Source organism: Lathamus discolor, chromosome 4 (assembly GCF_037157495.1).
Source record: "Lathamus discolor isolate bLatDis1 chromosome 4, bLatDis1.hap1, whole genome shotgun sequence".
Taxonomy (NCBI): domain Eukaryota; kingdom Metazoa; phylum Chordata; class Aves; order Psittaciformes; family Psittacidae; genus Lathamus; species Lathamus discolor.
Genome location: NC_088887.1, coordinates 7091097 through 7115779, shown reverse-complemented (window position 1 = coordinate 7115779; position 24683 = coordinate 7091097). Strand labels below are relative to the sequence as shown.

Below are 24683 nucleotides of genomic sequence, written 5' to 3'. Positions count from 1 at the left end.
GTGAGGGTGGTGAGGCACTGGAATGGGTTGCCCAGGGAGGTTGTGAGTGCTCCATCCCTGGCGGTGTTCAAGGCCGGGTTGGATGAAGCCTTGGGTGGGATGGTTTAGTGTGAGGTGTCCCTGCCCATGGCAGGGGGTTGGAACTGGATGATCTTGAGGTCCTTTCCAACCCTAACGATTCTATGATTCTATGAGCTGCCAAGGCGCTGCCCTACTTCGGGGGCAAGAGAACCGGGGGTCCCTCTGCCCCCCCAGCGGGGCGGGCAGGGGCAGCGGCTGCTTCCCCACAGCAAACCGATGACGGGCGGGGAGCCGCAGGCCCCGGCGATACCCACCCGCCTGGAGGGGCCGGCGGAGACAACGCGGCGTGAGGCGAGCGCCGGCGACGGCGGCGGGCGGGTAATGGCGCCGTCCCCATGGCAACGGCGGGAGGCTCCCGCCCCCTTCCGGCGGCGGGGCTGGCCATGTCGCTGCTGCGCGGGTCCCGGCCCCGCGGCACCGGCAGGAAGGGCCCGAGGAAGCCGGTGCCGGTTAAGCGGGACTGGGACGTAAGTGCTTCCCCCTCCCCGGGTGCCGGGCCCTGGGCCTGCTCCGGCCTGGGCGGCTTTTCCTTGCGGGCAGCACGGCGGGCCCGGCGGCGGGGTTGTTTGGGCCGGGTGAGGCGCAGAGCGAGCTGAGGCCTCTGGCCGGCTGCGGAAGGGCCAGGGGGTCTCTGTGCCCAGCGAGGTGCTGGCTGGGGCGGGGGGAGCCGTCCTCCATGGTGGGGGGGTCACATAGGGGAGGTTCTTGGGTTGTGTGTGGCTTTAGCTTGGTAGGGGTGTCGGGTTTGCTGTTCGCCTACCTCGCTGAGGATGGAACGCTTTACAGTGGCTTTAAAATTCACAATTCTGTACTATATATGATAATTATATTGTAACTTAGAGTTTTGTTTTGTATTTTTAAATGAAAGTTGAAAAAAAAACCCTAGTTTGTACTCGGTTTTGGCTTCTGATGTGTTCGGTGGTTCCTGTTTGCAGAGCACCGTCCATGATCTGACAGTCCACCGTGCAACTCCTGAGGACATTGTAAGTGTAATAGCAGCAGCTGCAGCGAGGAGATTTAGCTGGTTATCTGACATTTAAGTTTTTACCATACTTTGGGGGCTGTTTTCTCCCTTTTTAAGCTTTGGAAAATATCCTCTCCTTAGTGTTAGTTCTTTGTTCATGATACCATGCATCCCCAGCTCTGGTGGTTGGTGGTTTTCAGTTTTCAGTTTCCCTGGGGAAGCAGTAGCCATAGTTTTTATTTCAGTAAACTGTATCCCATCATAAAAACATAAAACCATAAATGCGTAAAAACTCAGTGGGTTTTGAAGTTAAGTCTCATCTCTGCTGGAAGGACTGAAAGCCATGCGTTATTTTAGGAATCTCTCTAATTCAGAGTGTACTCAGTTTTCATTTAATGGCTTAATGTAATTCTTTATACTGAAAGTCCTGTTCATTACAAAATACGTAAGCTCTATTTAATTTTCCTTGGTCTCACTGATTACTAGGATGGAATAGGAGTATGAACTGTTGTTGCTTATGAATTTTGACAGGTTAGTCAGGACAGATGCACACAATAGTGGAGAGAGGCCTGCTTCTATAAATGGTTGACTTCATAGCTTCCAGACACTTTAGTAAGTGTTAGGAGAGAATATTGCTGGTGACTGACAGTGTTAAATCAGGAAAATGCATTATGTCTTTTTATGCACATTAGAGGTGAAAGTGTTTGGGGTTTTTCTCCCTTTACAGCTGAGACAACTCTTGCTGAGTAGCGGTGTGGGGCAGGTGAGAACTATGAGAATTTTCCTATTTGTCTTCAGACCCACTAAATTTGGCTGTTACTGATGGCACTGTAAGCTTCTAGATGCTTGTGAGGCTGTTGGTGCTACCAGGAAGTGAATGTAAACAGTATTCAGTGAATGAATGATAAAATCAAGAAGAGCTGGTTAGCATCACCCTGCAAACTCTGTTTTAGATCATCCCTTGATTTTGAAATGGTTTCTTTCATGTTTATGTAGCTGCGTCGCCATGAAATACACAAGTCAAAAAACAAAGCACTGGCGCAGCTGGAACTGCAAGAAAAAGCACTGAAAAGAAAATGGAAGAAGCAAAAGGCCGCTGATTCCTTGGAGAAAAGAAAATTGATTCTGATGCGTGAGGTGAGAGCTAAACCCACACTTTCAGCCTGCTGAAGGTTATTTGCAGCAGTAGTGGAAAACTGCTCTTGCACATAGGTCAGCATTTGCTCCTCTTGTTGGATAACTTGACTTTGTATATGCATACACTTTCCCTCCTCTATGTGCTGTGTGCATGCAGTGACTGGAATAGGCTAACTCATCTATACAGTTGTACATTTCATCCTTGTTGCCTGGCTATGCCCTGTGTAATTTTGCAGGCTCCTGGCATCTCAGCAGGAACTGTTTGCAGAGTTTTAAACTCTTGTCTTGTGAAACGTATCTGTATTCCTTGTGTTCGTATTGCTATCTTGCCCTTTCCTCCTCCTGTCTAGTATTTTTCTTTGATGGAAACATCAGCGTTTCTCTTTCTGGGAGGGACATCCTTATCTACCATAGTTTTTATAAACAGAGAAAATGCAGTCATAGGGGCTGAGGAGGTGAGGCAAGAAGTTGGTAAGAGGTTGTCTGGAAGGAAAATTGACACAACAGAGGTTGAGGAACTATGGCTGCTAGCAGACAAGCTTATCACCTAGGAAATGAAAAGGTTGTTCTCTAGGCATTCTGAAGCACTCTGACTGAAAATGTATTGCTTTAATTGCTTTTAAATACTGAACTGTAGCAGGAAACCTAAGCTTAGCTAATAAACAGTAGATGTCCCTATCTGGAAAAAAGATTTCAGTGGTAAACATCCCTTTGTTTCATACGCCAGACAACTCCTTGCCATATGTTACAAAAACTAGTCTCAAAACGTGGTTGTTAGCTTTCAGACCTCATCAGCACCTGAGAATTTTCTTGATAAAAATTGCTAATGAACAGTGTTCACCTAGCGGTTCAGATAAACATAATCTGGTAGTGCTGTAAATGTGCATTGAGTTAGCCATCACAGACCCCTTCTCTCTTTCAGTTTCTCTGCATTTTCAGAAGTCTTCTTCTGATCTCTCAGAACATAACAGACATAGACAGAAACAAATTTAAGTACTTGGAATTGAAGTTCACCTTTTAGTTTCCTGTTTGACACCTGCTTCTTTGCAATCCCAGTAGAATTTTTGTGTTAAGGATATCGTGCTGATCAAGCCTCAGAATTAATTTTTACCTTTGTTATTTTCATACTTTTCTGCCAAGTGCATTTTTGTGGAGTATTCAGAAAAGCTGTGGGCTTCTATACAGATTTCTCTAATGTAGTAGGAAGTTAGTTTCAGTAAGACTTCCCTGCAGAAATAAATAATATATCACAAAATTAGATTTGATAACTATCCCGCTACGGTTTGGCTGCAGTACCTGTTACGTGATTTTACTCATTTCACAGATGTAGAACTCATCGATAGGAAATAGTCTTCTGAAGTTGTTGCCATTTCTAATGATAATGCACAAATATAAATTCCTCCTGAGTGGCTTTGCCCTTCATACTTAAGAGGTTAGTTTAGTCAACATACTCTGTGTCTACTTCTGAATCTGAGAAAAGATGCTTCCAGACAGGAGGACAACAGGAGATGATGCCAGGCAAGACAAAACCCATCTGGCGGTTGCTGTTTGAAACACTAACATCTTTTTGAGTGGAGGGAAAAATAAAATAGGTGGAGGAGAGTCACCACTTCTTCCTGTCTGAAGCTTAAATCCTGTTAATTACTAGGTCCTGTTGTTCAGGGTAACTGAGGGGACTCTTCAGTCTGTGTCTCCCAGTACAAGACACCACTATAGATTGTCTCCTTGTTTCTTACCTTGGTGATCTCTTTACTGCTGAGTGTACCTTCCTAAGCCTCTTGAATCCTACTCGATTACAACAGACTTAAGAGACAAAAACTAGGAAGATGCTGCTGCTAGTGTGTGTTTATTCTTGTAGGTTGAAAAGTTACGAAATAGATAAGCAAGATTTTAATATTTTGGGATAATTAATATTTAGTATTTTGTCTGCCTAAAAATCTGAATTAAAAAAAAAAACCAAGCTTGCCTCTGTAACTGTGGATTGTGAATGTGGAGGTGCCACACATTAATGTATTGCGCTGAAGGGTAGGTGGTGAATGGATTATCACAGTGGGGAGGTTTTAAGATTAGTCCAATCTTTAATAACAATCTTAAAGAGAAGATGAATTTTAATGAAATTCACAGCTGATACTAAACTGAGACAAAGTACAGCATTTGTCAAGGGCATGTAAATGAGCCCAGAGGGGTTAGAAGCAGATACCACATTGTTTTCAGCTGATCTCAGATACATGTGAGCTAAGCTACCTTGGGAACAATGTTCTGAAATGTTCATAATGTGTTCATCAGGAGGGTGAAGCTTCAGAAGCTGCTGATGCTGAAAGAGATCTAGTAGGGAGAGTGAAAAATGAACTGGGATAGCTTTTGTCTGATTAAACACACCACCTTAGTTTTAATTGCTTTGGGGAAAGAAATTATGGTTTGGGACAGGTAAATGATTATTTCCATGCCTTCCTTGCCTTCCTTGCATTCTTCTTCCTTCAGATCTGGCATAACTTTGTCTAAAAACCTGCATTGTTTTGACATCAGATGGTGGAATGGAAAGACTAGGTTTAGTTGGTGTCAAGTGTGAAAACTGAATAGTGATTTGGGAAAAGAGGTATGTGAGATGATTGAAAGATGAATATTCACTGGTTTGCTAAATTGCTTATGAGGAGAAGTATAATGTCCTGCAGTGTAATTCAGGCTCAAAAGATTAGAAAGACATGGAAACTAGGTATGTGGGGAAACTTCTTGACGTAGCAAAGCATAGTAAGATATGGAAGTGGGCAACAGGTGAAACTGCCACTGCCTAGAATTTTTTGAATGAGGCTGAATATAAACCAGCAAGTTTATCAGTGGACATTGAAAGAAGCTTATTGGAGATAATGGCATATAGTGTTGTGAAACTCCTGCAGACAAGTCCCTGTTATGATTCCTGGGGGAGCAAGAAAGGTCACTCAGTTCTGAAATCTTGAGTAAGAGAGCATACATACACCTGTCTTTTCAGCAGGATTCTGAAGTGCTTGCAGCCTCTCTGGCTAAATTGAATTAACCACGATGAAATGGAGGTCACTCGCACATCTGGTCTCTCCTCAGTCCTACAAGAGTAACTACCTTCTTCCCAAGTTGTGCGGTGTAATTTTACTAAGTTGAAATTTCCAGCTTTGTGAAGAACACCATGAGTCAGTGAGGAGTTTTAAATTGTGTTCAGTTCAAACTGGGGACACATGAAGCCGTGTCCTCACTCAGCTCTATTAGCTCACAGTAGCTGAATGCCTCTTGCTTTGCACTGTAAGGACTCTGTGGTGCCAGCAATGGACTTCAGATACCGGGGGAGGGAGACCTTGAATACATGATCTGTGCCTTGTGAGAAATGTGTGAGATTCCCAAAACATCTTCTGATGCCAGATGTAGTCAGCTGTGTTTATGTCTGTCGAAACTTCTGTGGTGGTCAGTGGCTTAAGTTTTTCAGCAGGATTTTCAGTAGTCAAGGCTGAATGAAGCAAGTCTGCCTGAATTGGTTTGGATCTCACCAAATAGTGCAGTTTTGGTTGTCTGTCAGATGTCGAAAAGGGTTCTATGACTTGACAGCATCATTATCATTATCACGTCTGATTGTTATCATGATCAGATGTAGATAAGGCTTTTTTGACTCAGTATAATTATCTGATAATTGGCTGTTTAATAATGTTATTTATATATTATAATTAGACTATAATTATCTGATAATTACTATCAGATCATAGAATAGTTAAGGTTGGAAAGGAGATCTAGATAAGTTTTCTTTGACTCATTATCGTTACATCTGATAAGGATATGCATAGAACGCTTATTGACAACTCAGATAAAATGGTTTGCGGATACATACTGGGGTTTTTTTTAATCACCAGTTATATGTCTTTGTTTTGCTGAGTGTGTCAAACACTCTTGTGTTTGTGTCAAGCTGCAAGGAGAAGAGAGGATTAATGAGGAAGAGTCAGTGCAGATGGGGGCGCCACAAATAATAACTGTTTAATTTTTCAGAAACCCAAGAGTAAAGGATGTTTTTCTGCTCTATCTTAATCAGGATCTAATGGCACAGTACCAACTTTGCAGACATTGTCTTGTTGGCTGTTCTCTTGCTAGCTGTTTAAAGAACAACACTAAAAAAAAAAAAAAAGAAGGAAAAATTGGTCTGCTCGGTATGGAATATTTCCTTATATGCTATACTTTCAGATTCTGTCTGATCAATACCAGTTGCAAGATGTGTTGGAGAGAACTGATCAGGTTATAGCTGTGGCAAAAGACTTGGTTGGGGATGCTCCTCGCACACGAACAGGTAGACCATCTCATTTATATATGGTAGCACATTTAAGATTATCGCCTTGGTTTTCCTAAATAGTCTCACTTTGCAAAATGTTATTTTTAACTGTTTTCATCTCATCATGTGACATAAAACATCAGATGCTGTTCATGTTGGATAAAACACAGGTAACACCTCCCATGGCAGGGCAGAGCGACCCATGGCTGTTTATGGTGCTGTACTGTGGAATTGTGGACCACTTGTGGAATTTCAGCTCATTTAGCGTGAAACACCTCACGCTTACTGTTTCCAACAGCCAGGCTACTGGTCTGTACAGAGCACCAGTCCGAGCCACTGTAGTAGTTTTGATGGTCATTACCACCTTGGTTGACTGCTTGGATATTGTGGAAAATTCATCAGCAATTTGTGAGCAAGGCTTTTTATTCTCTTATCTTGGTTTGTGGGTCCTTATGCTGCTGGAAGGCAGGATTGGCTGTTTTCATGTGGAATGTTGAACATAGGTTATTTTCTCTGTAGGTTGTCATTTGCTTATAAAGACTGTTTCATCCTACATGCTGCTTCTGCACAAATGTATTCACATAGATGAGAAGGACAAAAGCCTGGTATGTGGCCAAATGTATTAAGATAACAATATAGTTGGCCTTTGGCAGTTGCTTAAATCATTGTACATCCCTGTGACCCTTTTTGTGATAAGTATGGGAATTTGCTTTTTGGTACAAAGTCCTGTTACATACTACAGACCAAGTTCTCTGTGTTCTTCCCTGTTTTGTCTAATTCCTCTAGGTATCCCTAATGTAACAATGGCTCCTAACTGTGATCTGGAATTATCTCAAGGACCCACTGTACAAAAATGTGATGCTCCCACTCAGCTTTCTATCCTTAGTGAATCTGTCATGCGTTCCCAGGTAATGTATGTCCTGTTCTGTGCACGTCCTGTGGCTTTTTCGTTTGCACAAAGGAAGACTATTCAAAGGCAGAGTTTCCAAGCAGAAACCTGGCTTCTGTGTGTTGTATACTATGTCGAGAACATATGTAGAAAATTGTGGTAAATGGAGCTGAGTTAGTTTTGTGAGACTCTGGGAACTGGGATTTTTGATTTCTTAAACTTTGAATATGAGCAACAAACGTGGCATAGAAGTGCCCTCATGTTAGCATGCTCTCTCTTTGCAATCCTGGGATTAACAACGTGAGAACAAATTACAGACTAAGAAGACAACTCTTCTGTCACTTAACTAATTGTTACATACCGAAATGTATATATATTTCAATATTTAATATATATTTATATATACACATATAAATAGTAAATTTAATATATAAAACATACCTCCGATTTTCTAAGTATGTCTGCATATATGGGGACGTAGCCAGCTGGGCTCCAATTTATTTCTGACAACACATGTCCATGTACTCCAGTTATCTCCACTGTCTTGATTAGTCCTACAAGTTAAAGTTTTAATACTTCACAGTATTTTACAATTATTTAGATCTGTTTAAAAAGTTTTGAAGTTCTTTAAATTTGTTTAAAATTCCATTTAGGTTGACCTTGTGTTCTGTTTTCTTTCCATAATGTGAGTTGTACCGGGAATGCTCACTGTGGCTTGAGAACAGGCATATGACACTCCCAGAGAACAGCTAGCTCACTAATGAAGACAAAAAGGCTGTGGGAGTAAAAGTGATGGCTTCTTATTCTCATGGTTCTCTAATCCTGTTTCTGACTATCTTGCACAAATATCTACAATTGGAGTTGCAGTACTTCTCTGTCATGTATTTCAGTGTGGTATTTGGTTTTGGGTTTTTTAATATGAAGAATTAAGTGTAGCATCTTTTGTGAGCTGTGTTGCTGGATGCGTGCTGCAGGATAGGCTTACACTGTGTAAAAGAAGCACATACTGAGAGTTATCTGCTGAACTTCTGTGAGATTTTCTTGTCCTTATTTGCCTACAAAAATCATAGTTAAAGGCTCTGGTGAAGCCTATCCAGAAGCATAGAGATCTGGTATTTTGAAGAACCCTAGTTCCCAATTCGATTGCCTAAGTTTTCCTATGAATGTAGGGCATAGAACTGTATGTTGCTCTGGTTACATTTCACACATAGAATATAACTGTAATTTTACAGCTCTCATTGCAAAGGTGTTTAGTATGTAATTTCAAAAGGCTGGAATTTTAGAAATGCTGTAATTTAAGTTACTTTTTCCATCCTCTGCCTGCTATATCTCTGTATTTGTTTTGGTGCAGTCTTTAAAGCTTTTTTTAATCCTACAGTGTGTGTGGTCATTCTTATTTAATACAAATAATAAAACCCAATATTGGAAATTGAATTAATCACTTGCTGTGATATTTTCAGAGGCAATTGTTAGTATCAGGATTTCATAGGTGCTGAAGTCCCCAAAAATTCTTGCCACAGAGGACTGGGTTTTTCTTTGTTTTTCTTCTTTTCTTGTTTTTCTTCCTAATTTTATTGCGGAAGTGGGGACTGGAACAAATGGGTTTCGTTTTTCTTGGAAACAGTTCTCAAAAATTGATCTCGAACTTCTTTCTAAAAATAAACTGAAATTGCTCTGAAAGTCCCTTTTGTTTCTTTTGTCTCCTGAAAAGGCTCTTAATGAAGTGGAAGAGGAGGCATCATCAATCTGTCAATCAGAAGATGGACACCGTGACTCTCTGCGTTTCAAATCCAGCGTCAGTTCTGACAGGTCAGTACAAATATATCCGGTCAGGTTTCCACCTCCTTAACACTGGAAGATTTTTTTAATCTCTAAGGTGTTGCATGGTTGTAGTTACATTAATTTTTCATTTTCCCCTTGTCCTCCTTTCCTGACCTCAGAATTCCAGGGAAAGCCTTCCTTGTAACATTCAGACTGGGAATTAATTTGAGGAGGGAACTCACCTGAGCAATTACAGATATTTTAAAAAGCCTTTTCCAGACTGTACAGATAACTTAGAATCATGCTTTTATCCTGTTACAATTCACTGTTATGCTTGTTTTGAATGTAGACTACTTCGGTTGTTGAGAGAAGAAAATTCCTTGGTGAATTCCCAGTTGTGGGCTGAAAAGGATATGAGAAAAACTGCCTTATCACAGGAATCAAACGTGCCTTTGACTCCAGCTGCTTCTCCATCATGGGATCAGTCAGGTTGGATTTGCCAAATCAGCGTCTCAGGGGTGGTTAAGCTACTCACAGGATCCTGTGTGGATTCCTCTTTTGGGTGGGGTGAGAGACAAAGACATATGCTTATTTGGCTTGGATGAATTTCCAGACTAAAAAGCCAGTTCTTCTAATAAAATTAGTTTATAACATATTACTGTTCAGAACATTCCTGAAATATTTCACTTACGTATTTTTTGTGTTGTGTGTAAATCAGCCCTCAATGGTAGCAGTGTACTCAAGAGAATTCACTCAAGACTTCACAAAGAAGATGAAGAAGAGACTGGAGACTCCACTTACAGTGTGAGACAAGTGCTGAACCCAAAGTCAAGGAAACAAAAGCAAAGTACAGCAAAAGGTGTAGTACTTACCTCCCTTTGACCAAGGTCCTCAATATCATAAGGTGGCATAGATTGAAAGGGTTTTTTGGAAGTCATCACAGGATTAACTATTGGATTATGGGGAACATTGTCCATGTGAGCATCAAGCATCTCTAAGGATGGGCATTTTACAGTCCGTTGTATAGCATATTCCCCTCTGCACGTTCATTGGCAAAGCAAATTCCATAGGAATCTGGGAACCATAAATACAGCCCTTGAGTTCTGTTGAGTTCTTTGCTGTGCAGGGCTTTTCTATTTAGAATCACAGAATGGTTTGGATTGTGAGGGACCTTAAAAGCTCATCCAGCTCCAACTCCTGCCATGGGCAGGGACACCTTCCACTAGAGCAGGTTGCTCCAAGCCCCATCCAACCTGGCCTTGAGCACTGCCAGGGTTGGGGCAGCCAGACCGGGCAACCTCTGCCAATGTCGAACTATCCTCACAGTAAATAATTTCTTCCTAATATCTGAATCTCCCCTCTGACAGGTTAAAACCATTCCCCCTTGTCCTGTCACTACATGTCCTTGTAAAAAGTCCCTCTTCAGATTTCTTGTAGCCTCTATAGGCACTGGAAGCTGCTCTAAGGTCTCCCTGGAGCCTTCTCTTCTCCAGGCTGAACAAGCCCAGCTCTTTCAGGCTGTCTTCATTGAAGAAGTGCTCCAGCCCTCACAGTATCTTTGTGGCCCTTCTCTGGACTCGCTCCAACAGGTCCATGTCCCTGTTGTGTTGGGAGCCCCAGAGCTGGATGCAGTACTGCAGGTGGGGTCTCACAAAAGTACAGTAGAGGGGAGAGAATCACCTCCCTCAACCTGCTGGCCACGCTGCTTTCAGTGCAGCCCAGGTTACTTTTGGCTTTCTGGGCTGCAAGCGCACATTGATGGGTCATGTTGAGCTGCTCGTGGACCAGTTTCTGTTACAGCTTTCTATTCTATGCTGCACAGACTTGTGATGCATTCCAGTACCCATATTCTACACACATTTGTATGTGGGAACTGATATCAAATACAAACTGTAACATGAAAGGACTGTTGTAAAAGAGTTGCTCACTAAATATGAGACCTGAAAGCAGCTGGCATTTTTCACTGGCTGTTCACTGGCAAATGTTTCCGTGCTGTTACCGGAGAAAGAGGAAAGTATAAACAGGTATCTAAGATAAAAGCACCAAGCAATCATACTTGAGAGGTACTAATGTGGTGGTAGAAGATGTGTTTTTTGATGATGTGAAAACTGAAATGACTGAAATGACATTCTTTGATGGGCCATTCCAGCTCAGGGCAAGAGAGGGCTTCTCCTTTGATTTGCTTTAATAAACAATGTCATTTCTCTGGTACTGGAAAGCTCTTATAAAAGTTGAAATTCCAACTACACTTTTTATGTGTTTTTTTTTTTTTTTCTCTTCAGTGAAAAGGAAACAAATTGCACAGAACTCTGCCAGACAGAGGAGAGATGGTTCCCCAGGTAATTCAATCCCTATTGACCTTCAGAGGGACAACACATCCAGCCTGGATGTTCTCAACCGCAAGATACGTGAAGTGGAGCATGAATTGGAGGAATATGAGCGATGTACAGGTCGTGTGGTTCAGAAAACTGAGAGAAGTGAAGGGCTCGCTGGGTTTACCTTGTCACTGGTGAACGCTCTCTGTCGTCTGATGCGCTACCTCAAAGAGGTGAGAAGACTTTGAATTGCTTCTGTAGAGTGAATAAGAAAGGGTATAAAGTTACTTTACAGCCATGAACTTTGGCCTTTTTTGGTTCCCAGTCAGTTCACTTTGAAGTCTGATTATCGTTGCTTATTATTTGGATTGCATGCAATTCAGAGTTAGAACTTTGAGTTTGTTAGAAACAGGTATCCCTAGTGAAAAGAGAGGAGTTGATTGCAGCGAATGTCTCTCAGTGGAAAATACCAGTTGAAATTATGTGAAATTTGCAGATGGGGTGTATTTCTCTTATTCAGGGACTCCTTTGTTTAAATACAGGCAACCCTCTGGGAAAGAGCTCCATCCGCTAATACTGATGTGTTTATTTGACTTTGTAGCCTCTACTTTTTTAGTAGTGGTGGTCCAAAAAGTGGCAGTCCATTTACCCATTAGAGGTGGAAGGGACTCTTTTACGTCTTGTACAGGAAGCCTGGCTACTGCAGTGGTCTGTCTTAAAATGATAGATTGATAATCTGTTTAGTAGTTGATAATAAGATGATAGTCTGGAGAGGGACCTTTTATAAGGGCCTGTAGGGACAGGACAAGAGGGAATGGCTTTAACCTGCCAGAGGGGAGGCTGAGATGAGCTCTTAGGCAGGAGTTCTTCCCTGTTGCCCAGAGAAGCTGTGGCTGCCCCATCCCTGGCAGTGTTCAAGGCTCGGTTGGATGGGGCTTGGAGCAACTTGGTCTACTGGAAGGTGTCCTTGCCTGTGGCAGGGGTTGGAACTGGGTGACCTTTAAGAAGGTCCCTTCCAACCCAAACCAGTCTGGAACTCTATGATAGTATCTTTTGAGGACAAGAGGTTCATTACAGTAAGGTTTTTTTCCTCATGCTCAAGTTGATTATTTATCATATAAAACTTTTTGGCTTCTTTAAAATAAAAAAACTAAATAACTAAACCCTGTAGATCTTTTCCTGAGGGATCACATTAGAAAGCAAGTACTTTCTCTATTTAGTCAAATTTGTCTTCATTAATGAATTAAGGAAACTAAAGAGTAGACACAAGTAGCACAAGATACAAGCATCAGCACATCTGGAGTTACTTGATTACTGCATGAAGATTCAGTGACTTAAAAACCAATATCCATGCAGAGAGACAATGCTGGTAGTTACAGCCTGGAAAAGTTGTAAAGGCAGAAGAAAAAAGATGTACAGGATTCCCTACAGTGTTCTGGAGCAACAAAGAAGGAACAGTAAGCCCTCTGACAATTCTCAAGCCATGAAAATTGTTTTTTATGAATGTAATGAAGTCTATTTAGCAATAGTGGGAAGAGCTGTTGCAGTTCGAGCTCCTGTTGACCCGTTCCTGGTTCTAAATAGAAATCTGTATTGAGTTATAGTAGGTTTTTAACTTTCTCTCCCTCTTCAGAGTGAAATGCAGCTGCGTGAGAAGGAGGCAATGAGGCAGCAGCATGAGGAGATGTTGAATGAACACAGAGAACTGATTGATGCTCTGACTGCAGAAATACTTCTAGTCAGGGAGGAAAACAATACTATGCAGGTACTGAGCCCCTTGCTCCTTACCCATTAGGATGACTTGTAGGAATACTGAGTTGTGTTGCAAGTATGGGGTGAGATGCATTGTCTCATGTTCAAGAGATGATAAAATTGAATGAGGAGCCTGAGAATTCCAACAGCAGGTAGAAGATGTGGGGAAGGAATGTTTGGAAAGTCATTATTTTACCTTAATTTAAATTCAAAGCCTGAGGAAAATGATAGTTCTGTGAAACTGAGCTTTACTTTATCCATCTAAAAACTTAAGCATCTTCCTCAGCACTTCTGTACTGGTAACACTACTGGAGCAACTGAGTAGCCTGGATGTAAGCCTGCGTTTTCTCATTGTTTTCCAGTTTGCAGTGGATGTAGATTTGTTCAATGGTTATTTTTGGGAATGAAGCAGTAAAGCAACATTGGGGAGGAAGTGAGGTCGTGAGTTAGGAAAAGGAAAACCAAAGAATTTATTTGAGTCAGGAGAGGAAATGAATGAGAAAACTGGAGACACTGGTATTTAATACCTCACTGGAATCCTACAGACACATGCAGTGGTATTAAGAGCCCAAATTTCTTCACAGGGCTGTTTGTAGTATCTAATTTTCTAATTTGTGGAGTACAAATTTCCATATCCCTCTCTTTTTTTTTTTCCTTCTTCCTCCTTTAGAAGAAGCTTCAGCAATACATGACAGTAACAGATGAACAGCTGATGTCTCTCACACAAGCATTTAAAGGCCTCCCTTTTGTAGAACCCAGAAGAGAACAAAGTCCAAACCATTTTGGAGTTACAGGCAAAGGTCCAGCAAATGGCCAAGGTGTGTGTATGCATGTGTGAAGGATGAAACGGGAGTTGCGGCTCATTTATCCCTGTAGTGGGAAATCTGATATTTAATAGTTATTCAAGCAGACATCTATGCCTTGTGTGAGCATGAATCTCACTTCTGGTAGTTCATATGCCATGGGTTCTGTTGTCTTTTGCTACAGATGATTTTTTAACAATATTAGGTTGTATTCCATCCCCATTGGTATCATTTGGTCTGGATCAGGACTTCAAGATTAACCTTAAAACAAAACCCAAACAAGCAAACAGAAACCGGAATCGGGATCTTGCCTTTTTGTTGCTGAGGCAGCCTGACAGTGTGAGATTGGTTCTTCCATGAGACGCTGGAGGTCGCTGCTGATCAGAAATAGCAGCTTCTGAAGCCTATTAGCTAGCCAGAGAGAAATCTGCTACTGGTACCTGTGAGCTGAAGCGGGAAGTTGAGATTAGATATAAGGGAGAAGCTCTCTACTGTGAGGGTGGTGAGGCACTGCAACAGGTTGCGCAAAGAATTAGCGAATGCTCCATCCATGGCAGTGTTCAAGGCCAGGTTGGACAGAGCCTTGGGAGACTTATCAAGAAGTACAGCAAGGCAAGGGCTACCTGGAAGGAAAGGATCCTGTTCTGTCAGTGTTCTGCTCTGGTTTTCTGGGGGATAGAAGAAGAAAAGCACACAACCACTCTCCCCACAAAAAACAGCCAAAGCCCAAACCTCCCTAAGCAACAGTTCTGCAGGAGTAGAATATCCAAATCTTTCCTTATTGGTCTCTCTTCTGAGGAAAAGGCATCTTCCTGAGAGGAAAGCTTCCTAAAGTTATGGAAATGCTTCCCAAAGTTACAAAACTATTTCTTCCTTCCCCTCCTTCAGAAAGAGATCTCTTGTACCCTTAAGGCATCTGACTGGGTATGAAACATTTGGGATAGCTAGTTTAGGACATAAACCATGTGTAAGTTAACAGAGGACTTCTCTGGAGAGAGAAAGAATGACTGAGAAAGTGAGAAAGGAGAGGGGGATATCACAGTGACAAATAGCACGTGAGGAGGGTACTTAATAAATGCAGTTCTGTACAGTAAAGCAGAACAGGAAGATCTTGCTCATTTCTTGCCAGGGTCATTGAATAATAGGTGATAGGTTTTAAATTCAGTCATAGAATCTCAGTAATATGAACCACAAGCAGTATTTTATGCCAACAGTCTCTTCTGGCTCTTTGCCTTTGAAGGGTGCCTTTTGACTCTTGCATTTTGGAATCAGGTACGTTCTGTTTAATTTTCCACTAACTTCTCTTCTGGGAACAAATGTCCCTAACAAAATCATTAAGGGACAATTCAAAGACAGCACTGGCAAAGCATATTAAAATTACTGTAGTCTCATAGCTAGCTAAAACTTTGATTTCATGTTTTACATCTTCTGCCTCCCTGGTACATTCAGAATAGATGGCAGTGTAGACATAAACTACTTGTAGATAAATACACAAGGGTAATTTATTTTTTTTTAATGTAGGAGATGTCTGATTTGAATTAAATCAGAAAAAGATCATCAGAGTTGTAAGGCCACATGTAAGAGCCCTTCTTGCTTTTAAGGGCAGTAAAGATTTTTATTATGCTCGAATGAAGGAGTCCTGTACCTGCAGTTCAGAAGGAAGTTTGGAGTGTGTGTGGAGCGTACTGTAGTCTGTCTTTTCAGATACCTGAACAGAAGAGCTGTTACTGAGATGTTTCCTTCCACTGCTATTGCACTAAAACTAATTGCTTTATTTATTTATTGTTACTTTATCCCTGCTTTGTCTTTTTCTTTAGAAAAACCTGACTTGAGCTATTCTGAGCCCAGGACTGATGCAGGCAACAGGGAAAATACGCTGAAATTCCCACAGGAAGAACTTCCTTTCACGTGTCCCCCAAGGCCAGGTGCCTCAGGTGGTGTAGGATCTGGTAGAGGCTTACCAGCTCACGTCTTCCAGCCAGCTGTGCTTTTGTCACCCCCCCGGCAAAAGAGCAGTCAGGAATTGTCTCCCCTCCAGAATGGTGAGATCTCTCTGCCTCTGGTAGACTTGGGAGTCTGTAGGGTGTTGATGTTTCAGTCTCACACTGCCTTTGGAGATATATTATTTGAAGGATATGGAGCTGTTGGGGCAAGTCCAGAGGAGGCCACAAGGATAATCAGGGGCTGGAGCACCTCTCGTATGAAGGCAGGCTGAGGAGGAAGGTGGGGGCTGTTCAGCCTGGAGGAGGGAAGCTGTGTGGAGACCTCAGAGCAGCTTCCAGTGTCTGAAGGGGGCTACAAGGAGAGGGACTCTTCATCAGGGACTGTAGTGATAGAACAAGGGGTGATGGGTTAAAACTGAACCAGGGAAAGTTCAGGTTAGATATAAGGAAGAAGTTCTTTACTGTGAGGGTGGTGAGGTGCTGGAATGGGCTGCCCAAGGAAGTTGTGAATGCTCCATCCCTGGCGGTGTTCAAGGCCAGGTTGGACAGAGCCTTGGGCAACATGGGCAGGGCCACCTCACACCAGACCATGGCAGGGGGTTGGAACTGGATGATCTTAAGGTCCTTTCCAACCCAAAACATTCTGTGATTCTATGATTTTCTATTGAAATTTTTTAATCTGTATACTTAGACACATTAGTCCTATATGGCTGGAACACCCAACTTGTGCATCTACATATGCATTTCTTTGCTTTCTATGCCTTTAGCTAGATTTCCTTTAGACTTTCTGTCTCCTGCAGTTCTCCGTCTGCTGCCTGTGGTCCTGTCAGTGGCAATCCAGACTGGCATTTTTATTTTGTACTGGTTTTGATTGTCACTTCTGTATTATTGCTGTAGCTCTTTGATATCATCGCATCATCTCAGGTTGTCATCTGCTGTTGGTGTAATCCAGCCTCCATCACCTGTAACAGTGGGACCACTGAAAGCTGTAAATTCAATGCCTCTGCATTCTGTGCTGCAGACAAACCAGGTTGTCTGTAGGTTGCATATTCTTGCTTTGAGCCAGTCTTCCTAGCAGAGTTTTTTCTAAAAGCTTTGGGAGCAGGTTTCCATTTGGTTTCATTTAATACACAGGAAGTGACTTGAAGAAGTTTGGGGTGAATTTGTGTGGTGCCGGATAACCAGAATAACTCAGTCTTGTATCAGTATCCACAGGTTTCAGGAGTTTTACAGGTCAGACACTCAATTCTGGTTGTTAGGAGGAAGAAAGTTCATCAGGGGTAATTAGGGAAGGTATTTAGGACCCTTCATGACTCCCCAAATCAGCTGTTTCCTCCTGCAATTGTCACTGTAACCATATGCATCTTACTGGATGTGCTAGGCCTCTGTAACCCTCTGTAATGACAGGAAGCAGGGCACAGTAGTGGGGTTTTATATCTCCATGCCTCAGCTGTGTGGATTTGTAAGTATTTTCCAAGTCAGAAAAATAACCCAAAAGTCCTTTTGATTTCTAAGGAGTTAGCAGGGTAACTGAAAGATTCTGTCTAGTTTAACCTTCTGGTTGGCTGCTGTGAGTGGGAAGGCACATCAGGAGGATATGAACTACAGGCAGTGTTCTGCAAAGAGCAACATCTAGTTTCAGTCCCATTGAGAACTGTCAGATACTGCCTGTTATTTGAAACAGGAATATGAAACTGTATTCCTGGGCTTGGCTACAGTTCATTTTTGTAGAAATGTATTGTTACTCTTTTAAGACAGTGAAGGATGCTAAATGGCTTAACCAGTGTTAAACTTCTTGAATGTTTCTTTATCAAAAACGATTAGTAAAGCAGATTTGTGTGTAAATTTTTAAATGTCATGCTCTGCTCAAGAGGCAAAAGCTAAAGCTTGGGAAGGGATAGGCTATTTGGTATATAAAACATAGGAAATCTGTGTTTGATCACAAAATCTAGCTTGGATGTAAAACGTAGCAGCTGACAGTGCATTAACATACTTAGTGTGTGGTGTGTTACCTGTTACTAATGATGATCACACCACTGCTGAGGCCAGAGTGTGGAAGCCCCTTTCCTAGAGGCTGAGTAAGTAGCCAGTTTATTATGCCAAAAGTCTGTATTATTTCATTTTATTATTCTACAAGTTTCATTCCAAGCTGAAACACAAAGTTACGATCCATTAGGGTAAAGTAAGTGTATTTTGGAAAATGGAGGACTAACTAAGAAGTGGTGTTTGATCTATCAGCTAAGAAATTCAAACCAATTTATCTTCTGACTTCTCTCTCAATCTCTAATTAAAACATTTAAATGTAAGACTGTTTGTAATAGGAAATACTAAACCTGGTGAGTTCTTCCAGCAGGGTCTTGCATAAGAGTGATTTTTTGATAAGTAACATAACACCATTCAGGCTAGATGTTACAATTCAAATGCCTGCTTGATTGTTACTAACCTGATGCAGTAAAGTCACTGACAGTTTCCTTGATGAGGATCACGTCTGTTTCCCTACTGTTCCTTTGTTTCTTGTTTGCAGCATTCACAGTCATTCCTCAGCCTCCTGAAAACACTGACAGAGAACCCTGCAAGGAAAGGAGCTCACCTGCCTCCCTGAGAGCACAGAGCACAGCTGAGAACTGTCTCATCTCTCGAAGGCAACCAGTTCCTCCTGCAGACAGAGAACTGGAGAGTTCCCATGAGAAAAGCAGTGTGTCCTGCCCCTGTGACACTAGGAAAAGCAGCCCAGCTGAGGAGTTCCTTCCAAACGGCGATCTGCTGGGACAAATAGCTGAGCTCACACGGCAGAACTCTCTCATTAAAGCTCAACTCAGCAAATTCAGAGGCTTCTCTGAAGACACAAGTGACTACCTACATCAGTTAGACCCGCTACAAAATGCAAATCCTAGTCCAGCCTCTTCACAAGGACAGGTGAGAGAATGTAACATAAATTATGGATTCCCCTTTCTGCTGATCTGCTTTCCCATAGCTTACTGATGCTTTAATACTGTTCCTTTTCTGTTGTAAAGAGCAGCAAACCAAATATTCTTTTAATTCATTTGCTTGGAGGCTTGTGATATTTATCATTCCCTAGAAGCTTAACAGTAGCTTCTTATATTGGGCTTATGTTGTGTATTGAGTGCTGGAAAGTGTGCAGCACATTTATAAGTTTAGGATAAGATTATGATGTAAAAAAGAGGTGTGATTGCAATGTCATCCTCTTGAATGTTGGATAATACTAGTGAAAGCACTGCACCAACCCACAGGTTCTTGTCAAGCTCGCAGATTGCGTATTTAAACCCATGCCAAACATTTTTTCTGCTACTGTGACCCAAAAGCCCATGAGATTCAAGTTAGTGCAGGTACATCTCTTGCAAATACTTGATTATAGTGTATGTCCTAGTTGGGTCTGCCTTATTAGTTCTGCTGTCTGGTGAAGAGCCCGAGATTGTTGGGAAAGGGAGAAATTGAAGGCTTCAGTTCACATAAAAAACCTTTTAATCTGAAACTAAGCAGCTATTCAGTGGTGCCCCTGAGTGCAATGAACATCATAGAAATGCCTAATCACTGCCCTTGCTACTGTCTTTACTTTGGTTCCATCACAGTGGCTGAATTACTGTTCAGTTAAGGATCCTAAAGATTTTAAATCTCCTCATGTAAATGCAGCCTGGGGGTGTTGTTCCTTTCCCCATTCTATTATGTCGTGTAGTATTTACTCATTTAGTCATGCAAAATGATGCAAACTTTTTGAAGTGGTGTTTTTGTGGAAGCAATTCTGAAGGGGAGGAGGTCAAAGTGGATGAAAACCTGGCTTAAAGATGAGTTCCAGAGTACTTCTGCTTTTTTCCACACCCTCCTGAATATGTGTATCTCTGAGTAAATACTTTCTTAATGATGGTTAATTGCTGGATGGTTGGGGTTTCTTCATTTTTCTTTTTTCCCTTAAATGATGCAGACAACGGTTGTTTGGGTTTTTTTCCTATCTGTAGGAAGACCAGTTTAAAACACTGTTGTGTTTAGTCAATGAAGGAACTAGATACAGGACAGTGGAAGGGACAAAATGAGGTGCTATATCACTGTTTACTTTCAGTTTGCAAATGAAATCCATAGAAGTACTCGAAGTACACTGTATACTCTCCTTGAAGGTGCAAATTGTAAATTTTTAATTGGAAGTCCTTATCCAAATAGACTCATCTCATGGCATCGAAGAGCTTGGAGGAGAGAATAGCAGAGCTGAATCGTCAGAGTACAGAAGCACGTGATAAACTGTTGCAGCTAATAGAGCAGCAGAAGTTAGCTACTGCTGATATGGTCTCTCCAATGACATCTCCTGTTCTGCCCCCATCCCTAAATTATCCTGGTAAGTACCCAGCTTCAGGAATAAACAAAACTAGTAAGACTATGTTTTTCCCCTTTTGAGAGTTTTCTGTCCTTTTCCGATTGGATCACAGAATCACAGAATCACAGAATCCCAAGGGTTGGAAGGGACCTAAAAAGATCATCTAGTCCAACCCCCCTGCAAGAGCAGGGTAACCTACAGTACATCACACAGGAACTTGTCCAGGCGGGCCTTGAATATCTCCAGTGTAGGAGACTCCACAACCCCCCTGGGCAGCCTGTTCCAGTGCTCTGTCACTCTTACAGTAAAGAAGTTCTTCCTGATGTTAACGTGGAACTTCCTATGTTCCAGTTTACACCCATTGCCCCTTGTCCTATCACTGGATATCACTGAAAAAAGCCTAGCTCCATCATCCTGACACCTACCCTTCACATATTTGTAAACATTGATGAGGTCACCCCTCAGTCTCCTCTTTTGCAAGCTAAAGAGACCCAGCTCCCTCAGCCTCTCCTCATAAGGGAGATGTTCCACTCCCTTAATCATCAGCAGTTGTGGTTAGCAGTACAGTTGCTGCTAATGTCTCTGTGGTACAAACACTCCTTACTTCAGAGAGCCAAAAACAGATCAGCTAAATGTCTCCTAAAGTTAGTTTCTTAGTAATTAGCCTGCTGCAAATATCATGCTTCGTGGTATATCTGTTGTTTGCTACGTCCTTGGCTGCAGAACAGCTCTGCTATGTTGTCACTGGTGGGCAGAACTAGGCTTTTTAATCAGTCCTCTCTGCTGGAGAATCTTTTATTAAAAGACTCCAGTATCTAAAGGGGCCTACAGGAAATCTGGAGAGGGACTTTATACAAGGACATGTAGCAACAGGACAAGGGGAATGGCTTTAACCTGCCAGAGGGGAGATTGAGATGAGACCTTAGGCAAAAGTTCTTCCCTGTGAGGGTGCTGAGGCGCTGGCACAGAGTGGCCAGGGAAGCTGTGGCTGCCCCATCCCTGGCAGTGCTCAAGGCCAGGTTGGACAGGGCTTGGAGCAACCTGGTCTAGTGGAAGGTGTCCCTGCCTGTGGCAGGGGGTTGGAACTAGGTGAGCATTAAGGTCTCTTCCAACCCAAACCATTCTATGATAAGTTTAAGTATTTACATTAGGTTTCTAAAAATCATGGTAGAGTGGTTATCCAGTTTTCAAGCACTTTTAGTTTTTGGTATTTTGGGTGCTCTTTCCATCAGACTACTTTGCTGAGTTACTGCCAGTGCTAATAGAAATAAATAACTGGAGCTTTCCAGTCATCTGAAGAGGTAAATTAGCAAAGAGAATATTCTTGCTAATTCAAGATTCATAGATAAGCTGCCATGTGTAACTATAAACAGAAATGCTTTCCAGCAGGTGAGGGCTGCTACATGTTTTCATGGAGTCATTGTAATGATGGGCAGAACGTGAGCATGTAGACATGCTGTGTCTAGGACACCTACCCTTTTCCCCTTCCTAAACCACAGAGGCTGTATAAAGGAAAGGACTTGAGGGGGAGAGGAAGGAGGGGGGAGGAGTGAGCATGAGTGTGTGCATATGCATGCAGGTGCATATGCAATGGCTCATGCTGTGGGATCATGACAGTTCTAACACTTCTTCTGCTGTTGTAACCTAAGTTCAGCACAATAAGTAAAATCTTAAAAAGAACAAAGTAGAGAAATCAGAATTCTCTATGCCTCTGACTGCCAAACCCAGAAGGTTTATCTATGGAAGAATCATTCTTTGTCTGTGCACATTGTCCCTAGTTGCTCTGAGTATCAGCCTTCAATAGCTGTTGTTTCCAGAGACTGGGTATGGGGTTGATGTTTAGCCTGGTGTTTTATGTCTCATCTCTATATTCTGTGCAATGATGGAGAGATATGTGACACCCTCAAAAAATGGAAAAATTAAGTGACTGTTGTGCGATGTTGCTGTGTTCTCATCAGAATCAAGCTATTCTTTATTGCCTAGAAAATTCCAGGAGGACAATTGAAGTGTCTGTTCCTGTGGCAGCTGCTATGGACAGCTCCAAAGAAAACAGTGTTTCTCCTGCCAGTATGATCAGTATAAGAAGGTAAAAGTTAACCCTTTACTATTTCATTTTTGTGGTGTTTTGATTATCCATGCAGCTGAACCTGTTCACAATGAAAAATTGCCGTGTTTTTTCTTTGGCTTCATGGACTTCCCCTGACTTCATCACACTCAACTCTATAGATATGGGACAAAGGTCCAATAGCTTTTTCACAACTTCCATTGTTTGTATTTGAAATACCTGCAATGTGATGTAAACCAGATGACCTGGGTTGTTGAAGGCTACTGATGAGGGGTCCTAACTCAGGGTGTGAGACATAATTCTAATAGTCACTTCCATTTTTCACTTTTTCAATGTCTACAGGTCAGTAGGAGACTCTAGCAAACCTTGTTCACCCCTAAGTGCCACATCAGAAAGTGTGAAATTAACTCCTGTCAGCCAAAGACCAAAGGTAAGACTGAAAAGTCTTCAGCCAGGAAGTTTGCTTGTGGTTGTCCTATAAGGAAAAAGCAAGACTGGTAAAGAAAGGGGACGGAGCTCTGTCCTACCTGAAACCTACTGAGGCTAATAGTAATCAATTCATGGTGGTTTGGATTCATAGAATCATAGAAAGGTTTGGGTTGGAAGGGACCTTAATGCTCACCCAGTTCCAACCCCCTGCCATGGGCAGGGACACCTTCCACTAGACCAGGTTGCTCCAAGCCCCTGTGTCCAACCTGGCCTTGAACACTGCCAGGGATGGGGCAGCCACAGCTTCTCTGGGCACCCTGTGCCAGCACCTCAGCACCCTCACAGGGGAGAATTCTGGACCATTGGTAAGGGAAGCCCTGAATGCAGCGGTAGTGACATTAGCTGTTTGCTGCCACAGAGCTGTTACTTAGAAGTGAGTAACCCTGTAACTACATTTTCTGCTGAGGCATCTTTCTGCATTAGAACTGGGAACCTCTGGCAGTCTTTTACTGGTGGCTTGAGAATTTCAAGTAATCATTATGCTGTCCTGGTAGAGCTACGTGTAAGAGGACAGCAAGCTCTTACCTAGCTTTGCACAAGTTGCTAAAGGATAAATAAATCCAAATGTATAGAAAAATCCCTAATTTAGATTTGATTCCTGATGTGCAAAGAGGATGGACTACAGCGAAATGCTTTCATGGGGAACTCCAGGCAGTAGCACAGTCTGGTGAACCAGTCATACATCTGTTTATATGTCTGAAAGCAACCATGAGATTTTAACCATCTTTCCTGACGTCCAGAACAACCTAAACTAGGAGAGATAAAGAGAAACAAGTTAGGGTCCAAGACTGCCTGTCCTGACAGCAGAGCACACATCCCCTGAGGGGAAATTTGGAATACTTCAGGTAGATGTGGCTTAAGCTAGGTGTCTAAAGTAGGTGGTATGACTCCCTTCATGGTGGCAATGGCAGACAATTGCTACGCATTGGTGAACCGGTACGTACCAGCCCTACACAAGCCAGAACTAACTAGCAAGTCTGTGGGAAATAAATGAATTTCAACTGGTTTTTTCTTTGTGCAGGTGGAAAAGCACAAAGAGGAAGGCTGGTTTGCATTGTCAACGCACGTCATGTAAAGGAAGCTGCACTCAAGCCCTGTATTTTGTATGGTTTCTTTATGAACCACACTAGGTCACAGTAGTCCTCCTCTTCAGATGTACAGTTTAACTCTGAAGTGCTTTCCTGTCAATGCCATTCACATTCCATGTGAAACTTCCTGGGAATGAGTTTCTGAGGTAGGCATGCTGCTGTGACATCAGATCTTTACACCAAATAACTCTTTCACAAGAGTGTAAACTCAGGTTGCTGCAGTAATACAACTGAGCATCCGATACATGTGCTTAGATGTGCTGAAGACAGGAGGTTTTGGAAATTCCATGTGAAACTTCCTGGGTCACGTATTCACACAGGATGGGAATGAAAAATTCAGGAAAAACTGAGATGAGGGAATGCAGCCTCATGTTCAAAAGCAACCTGGGGATTAGGAGGCCAGGTTATTCTGGCCTTATTCCTGCATAAGAATTTGCATAAGAAATAACTTGTTCCTTCTATGGTTTACACTTGCTCCTAGAAGTTGTTTTCTATGCAGTTTCTGTATCGGGAATTACATCTGGACCCAAGGATTGCTTTTTAAAGATCCCATTTAATATTTTTATACTAAATCTACAGTGACTATTTGAAGTTGAAATCTGTTTGCTGTGTACTAAGGTATGCTCTCTTTGATACAACAGAAAACTGATGTGAGTGTGACTGTATTAAGCTGTTTTGTTATGGGTGTATGTAATACTCTAATGGCTGTATTTTTTATTGGGTTTATTTGACTTTTTAAAGTAGCCATTATTTTATTATTAATGATTAACAATAAAATCTAGGACTGAAGAAA

General features: G+C 42.1%; 1 protein-coding gene across 2 annotated transcripts; it reads left to right on the top strand.

Moving 5' to 3' along the window:
• The first annotated feature begins 434 nt into the window (after nt 1–434).
• On the top strand, nt 435–24683 carry SPICE1 (spindle and centriole associated protein 1). Of its 2 annotated transcripts, XM_065676148.1 has the most exons (17): nt 435–548; nt 1017–1064; nt 2042–2182; nt 6377–6479; nt 7248–7369; nt 9062–9159; nt 9461–9600; nt 9830–9970; nt 11394–11659; nt 13060–13191; nt 13849–13996; nt 15799–16023; nt 18449–18840; nt 20098–20269; nt 22232–22334; nt 22656–22743; nt 23824–24683. In XM_065676148.1, the coding sequence occupies exons 1-17, from the start codon at nt 465–467 to the stop codon at nt 23875–23877; spliced, it is 2457 nt and encodes an 818-aa protein (XP_065532220.1). In that variant the 5' UTR covers nt 435–464; the 3' UTR covers nt 23878–24683. The 2 variants fall into 2 exon arrangements, with proteins under 2 accessions (XP_065532220.1, XP_065532221.1); XM_065676149.1 differs by lacking the exon at nt 15799–16023.

Excerpts from the sequence above, each read along its gene's own strand:
- SPICE1 (XM_065676148.1), top strand. The coding sequence starts at position 465 with ATGTCGCTGCTGCGCGGGTCCCGGCCCCGCGGCACCGGCAGGAAGGGC. Across the intron at positions 13,192-13,848 it reads AGGAAAACAATACTATGCAG|AAGAAGCTTCAGCAATACAT; the intron begins GTACTGAGCCCC and ends TTCCTCCTTTAG. Across the intron at positions 18,841-20,097 it reads CAGCCTCTTCACAAGGACAG|ACTCATCTCATGGCATCGAA; the intron begins GTGAGAGAATGT and ends TTATCCAAATAG.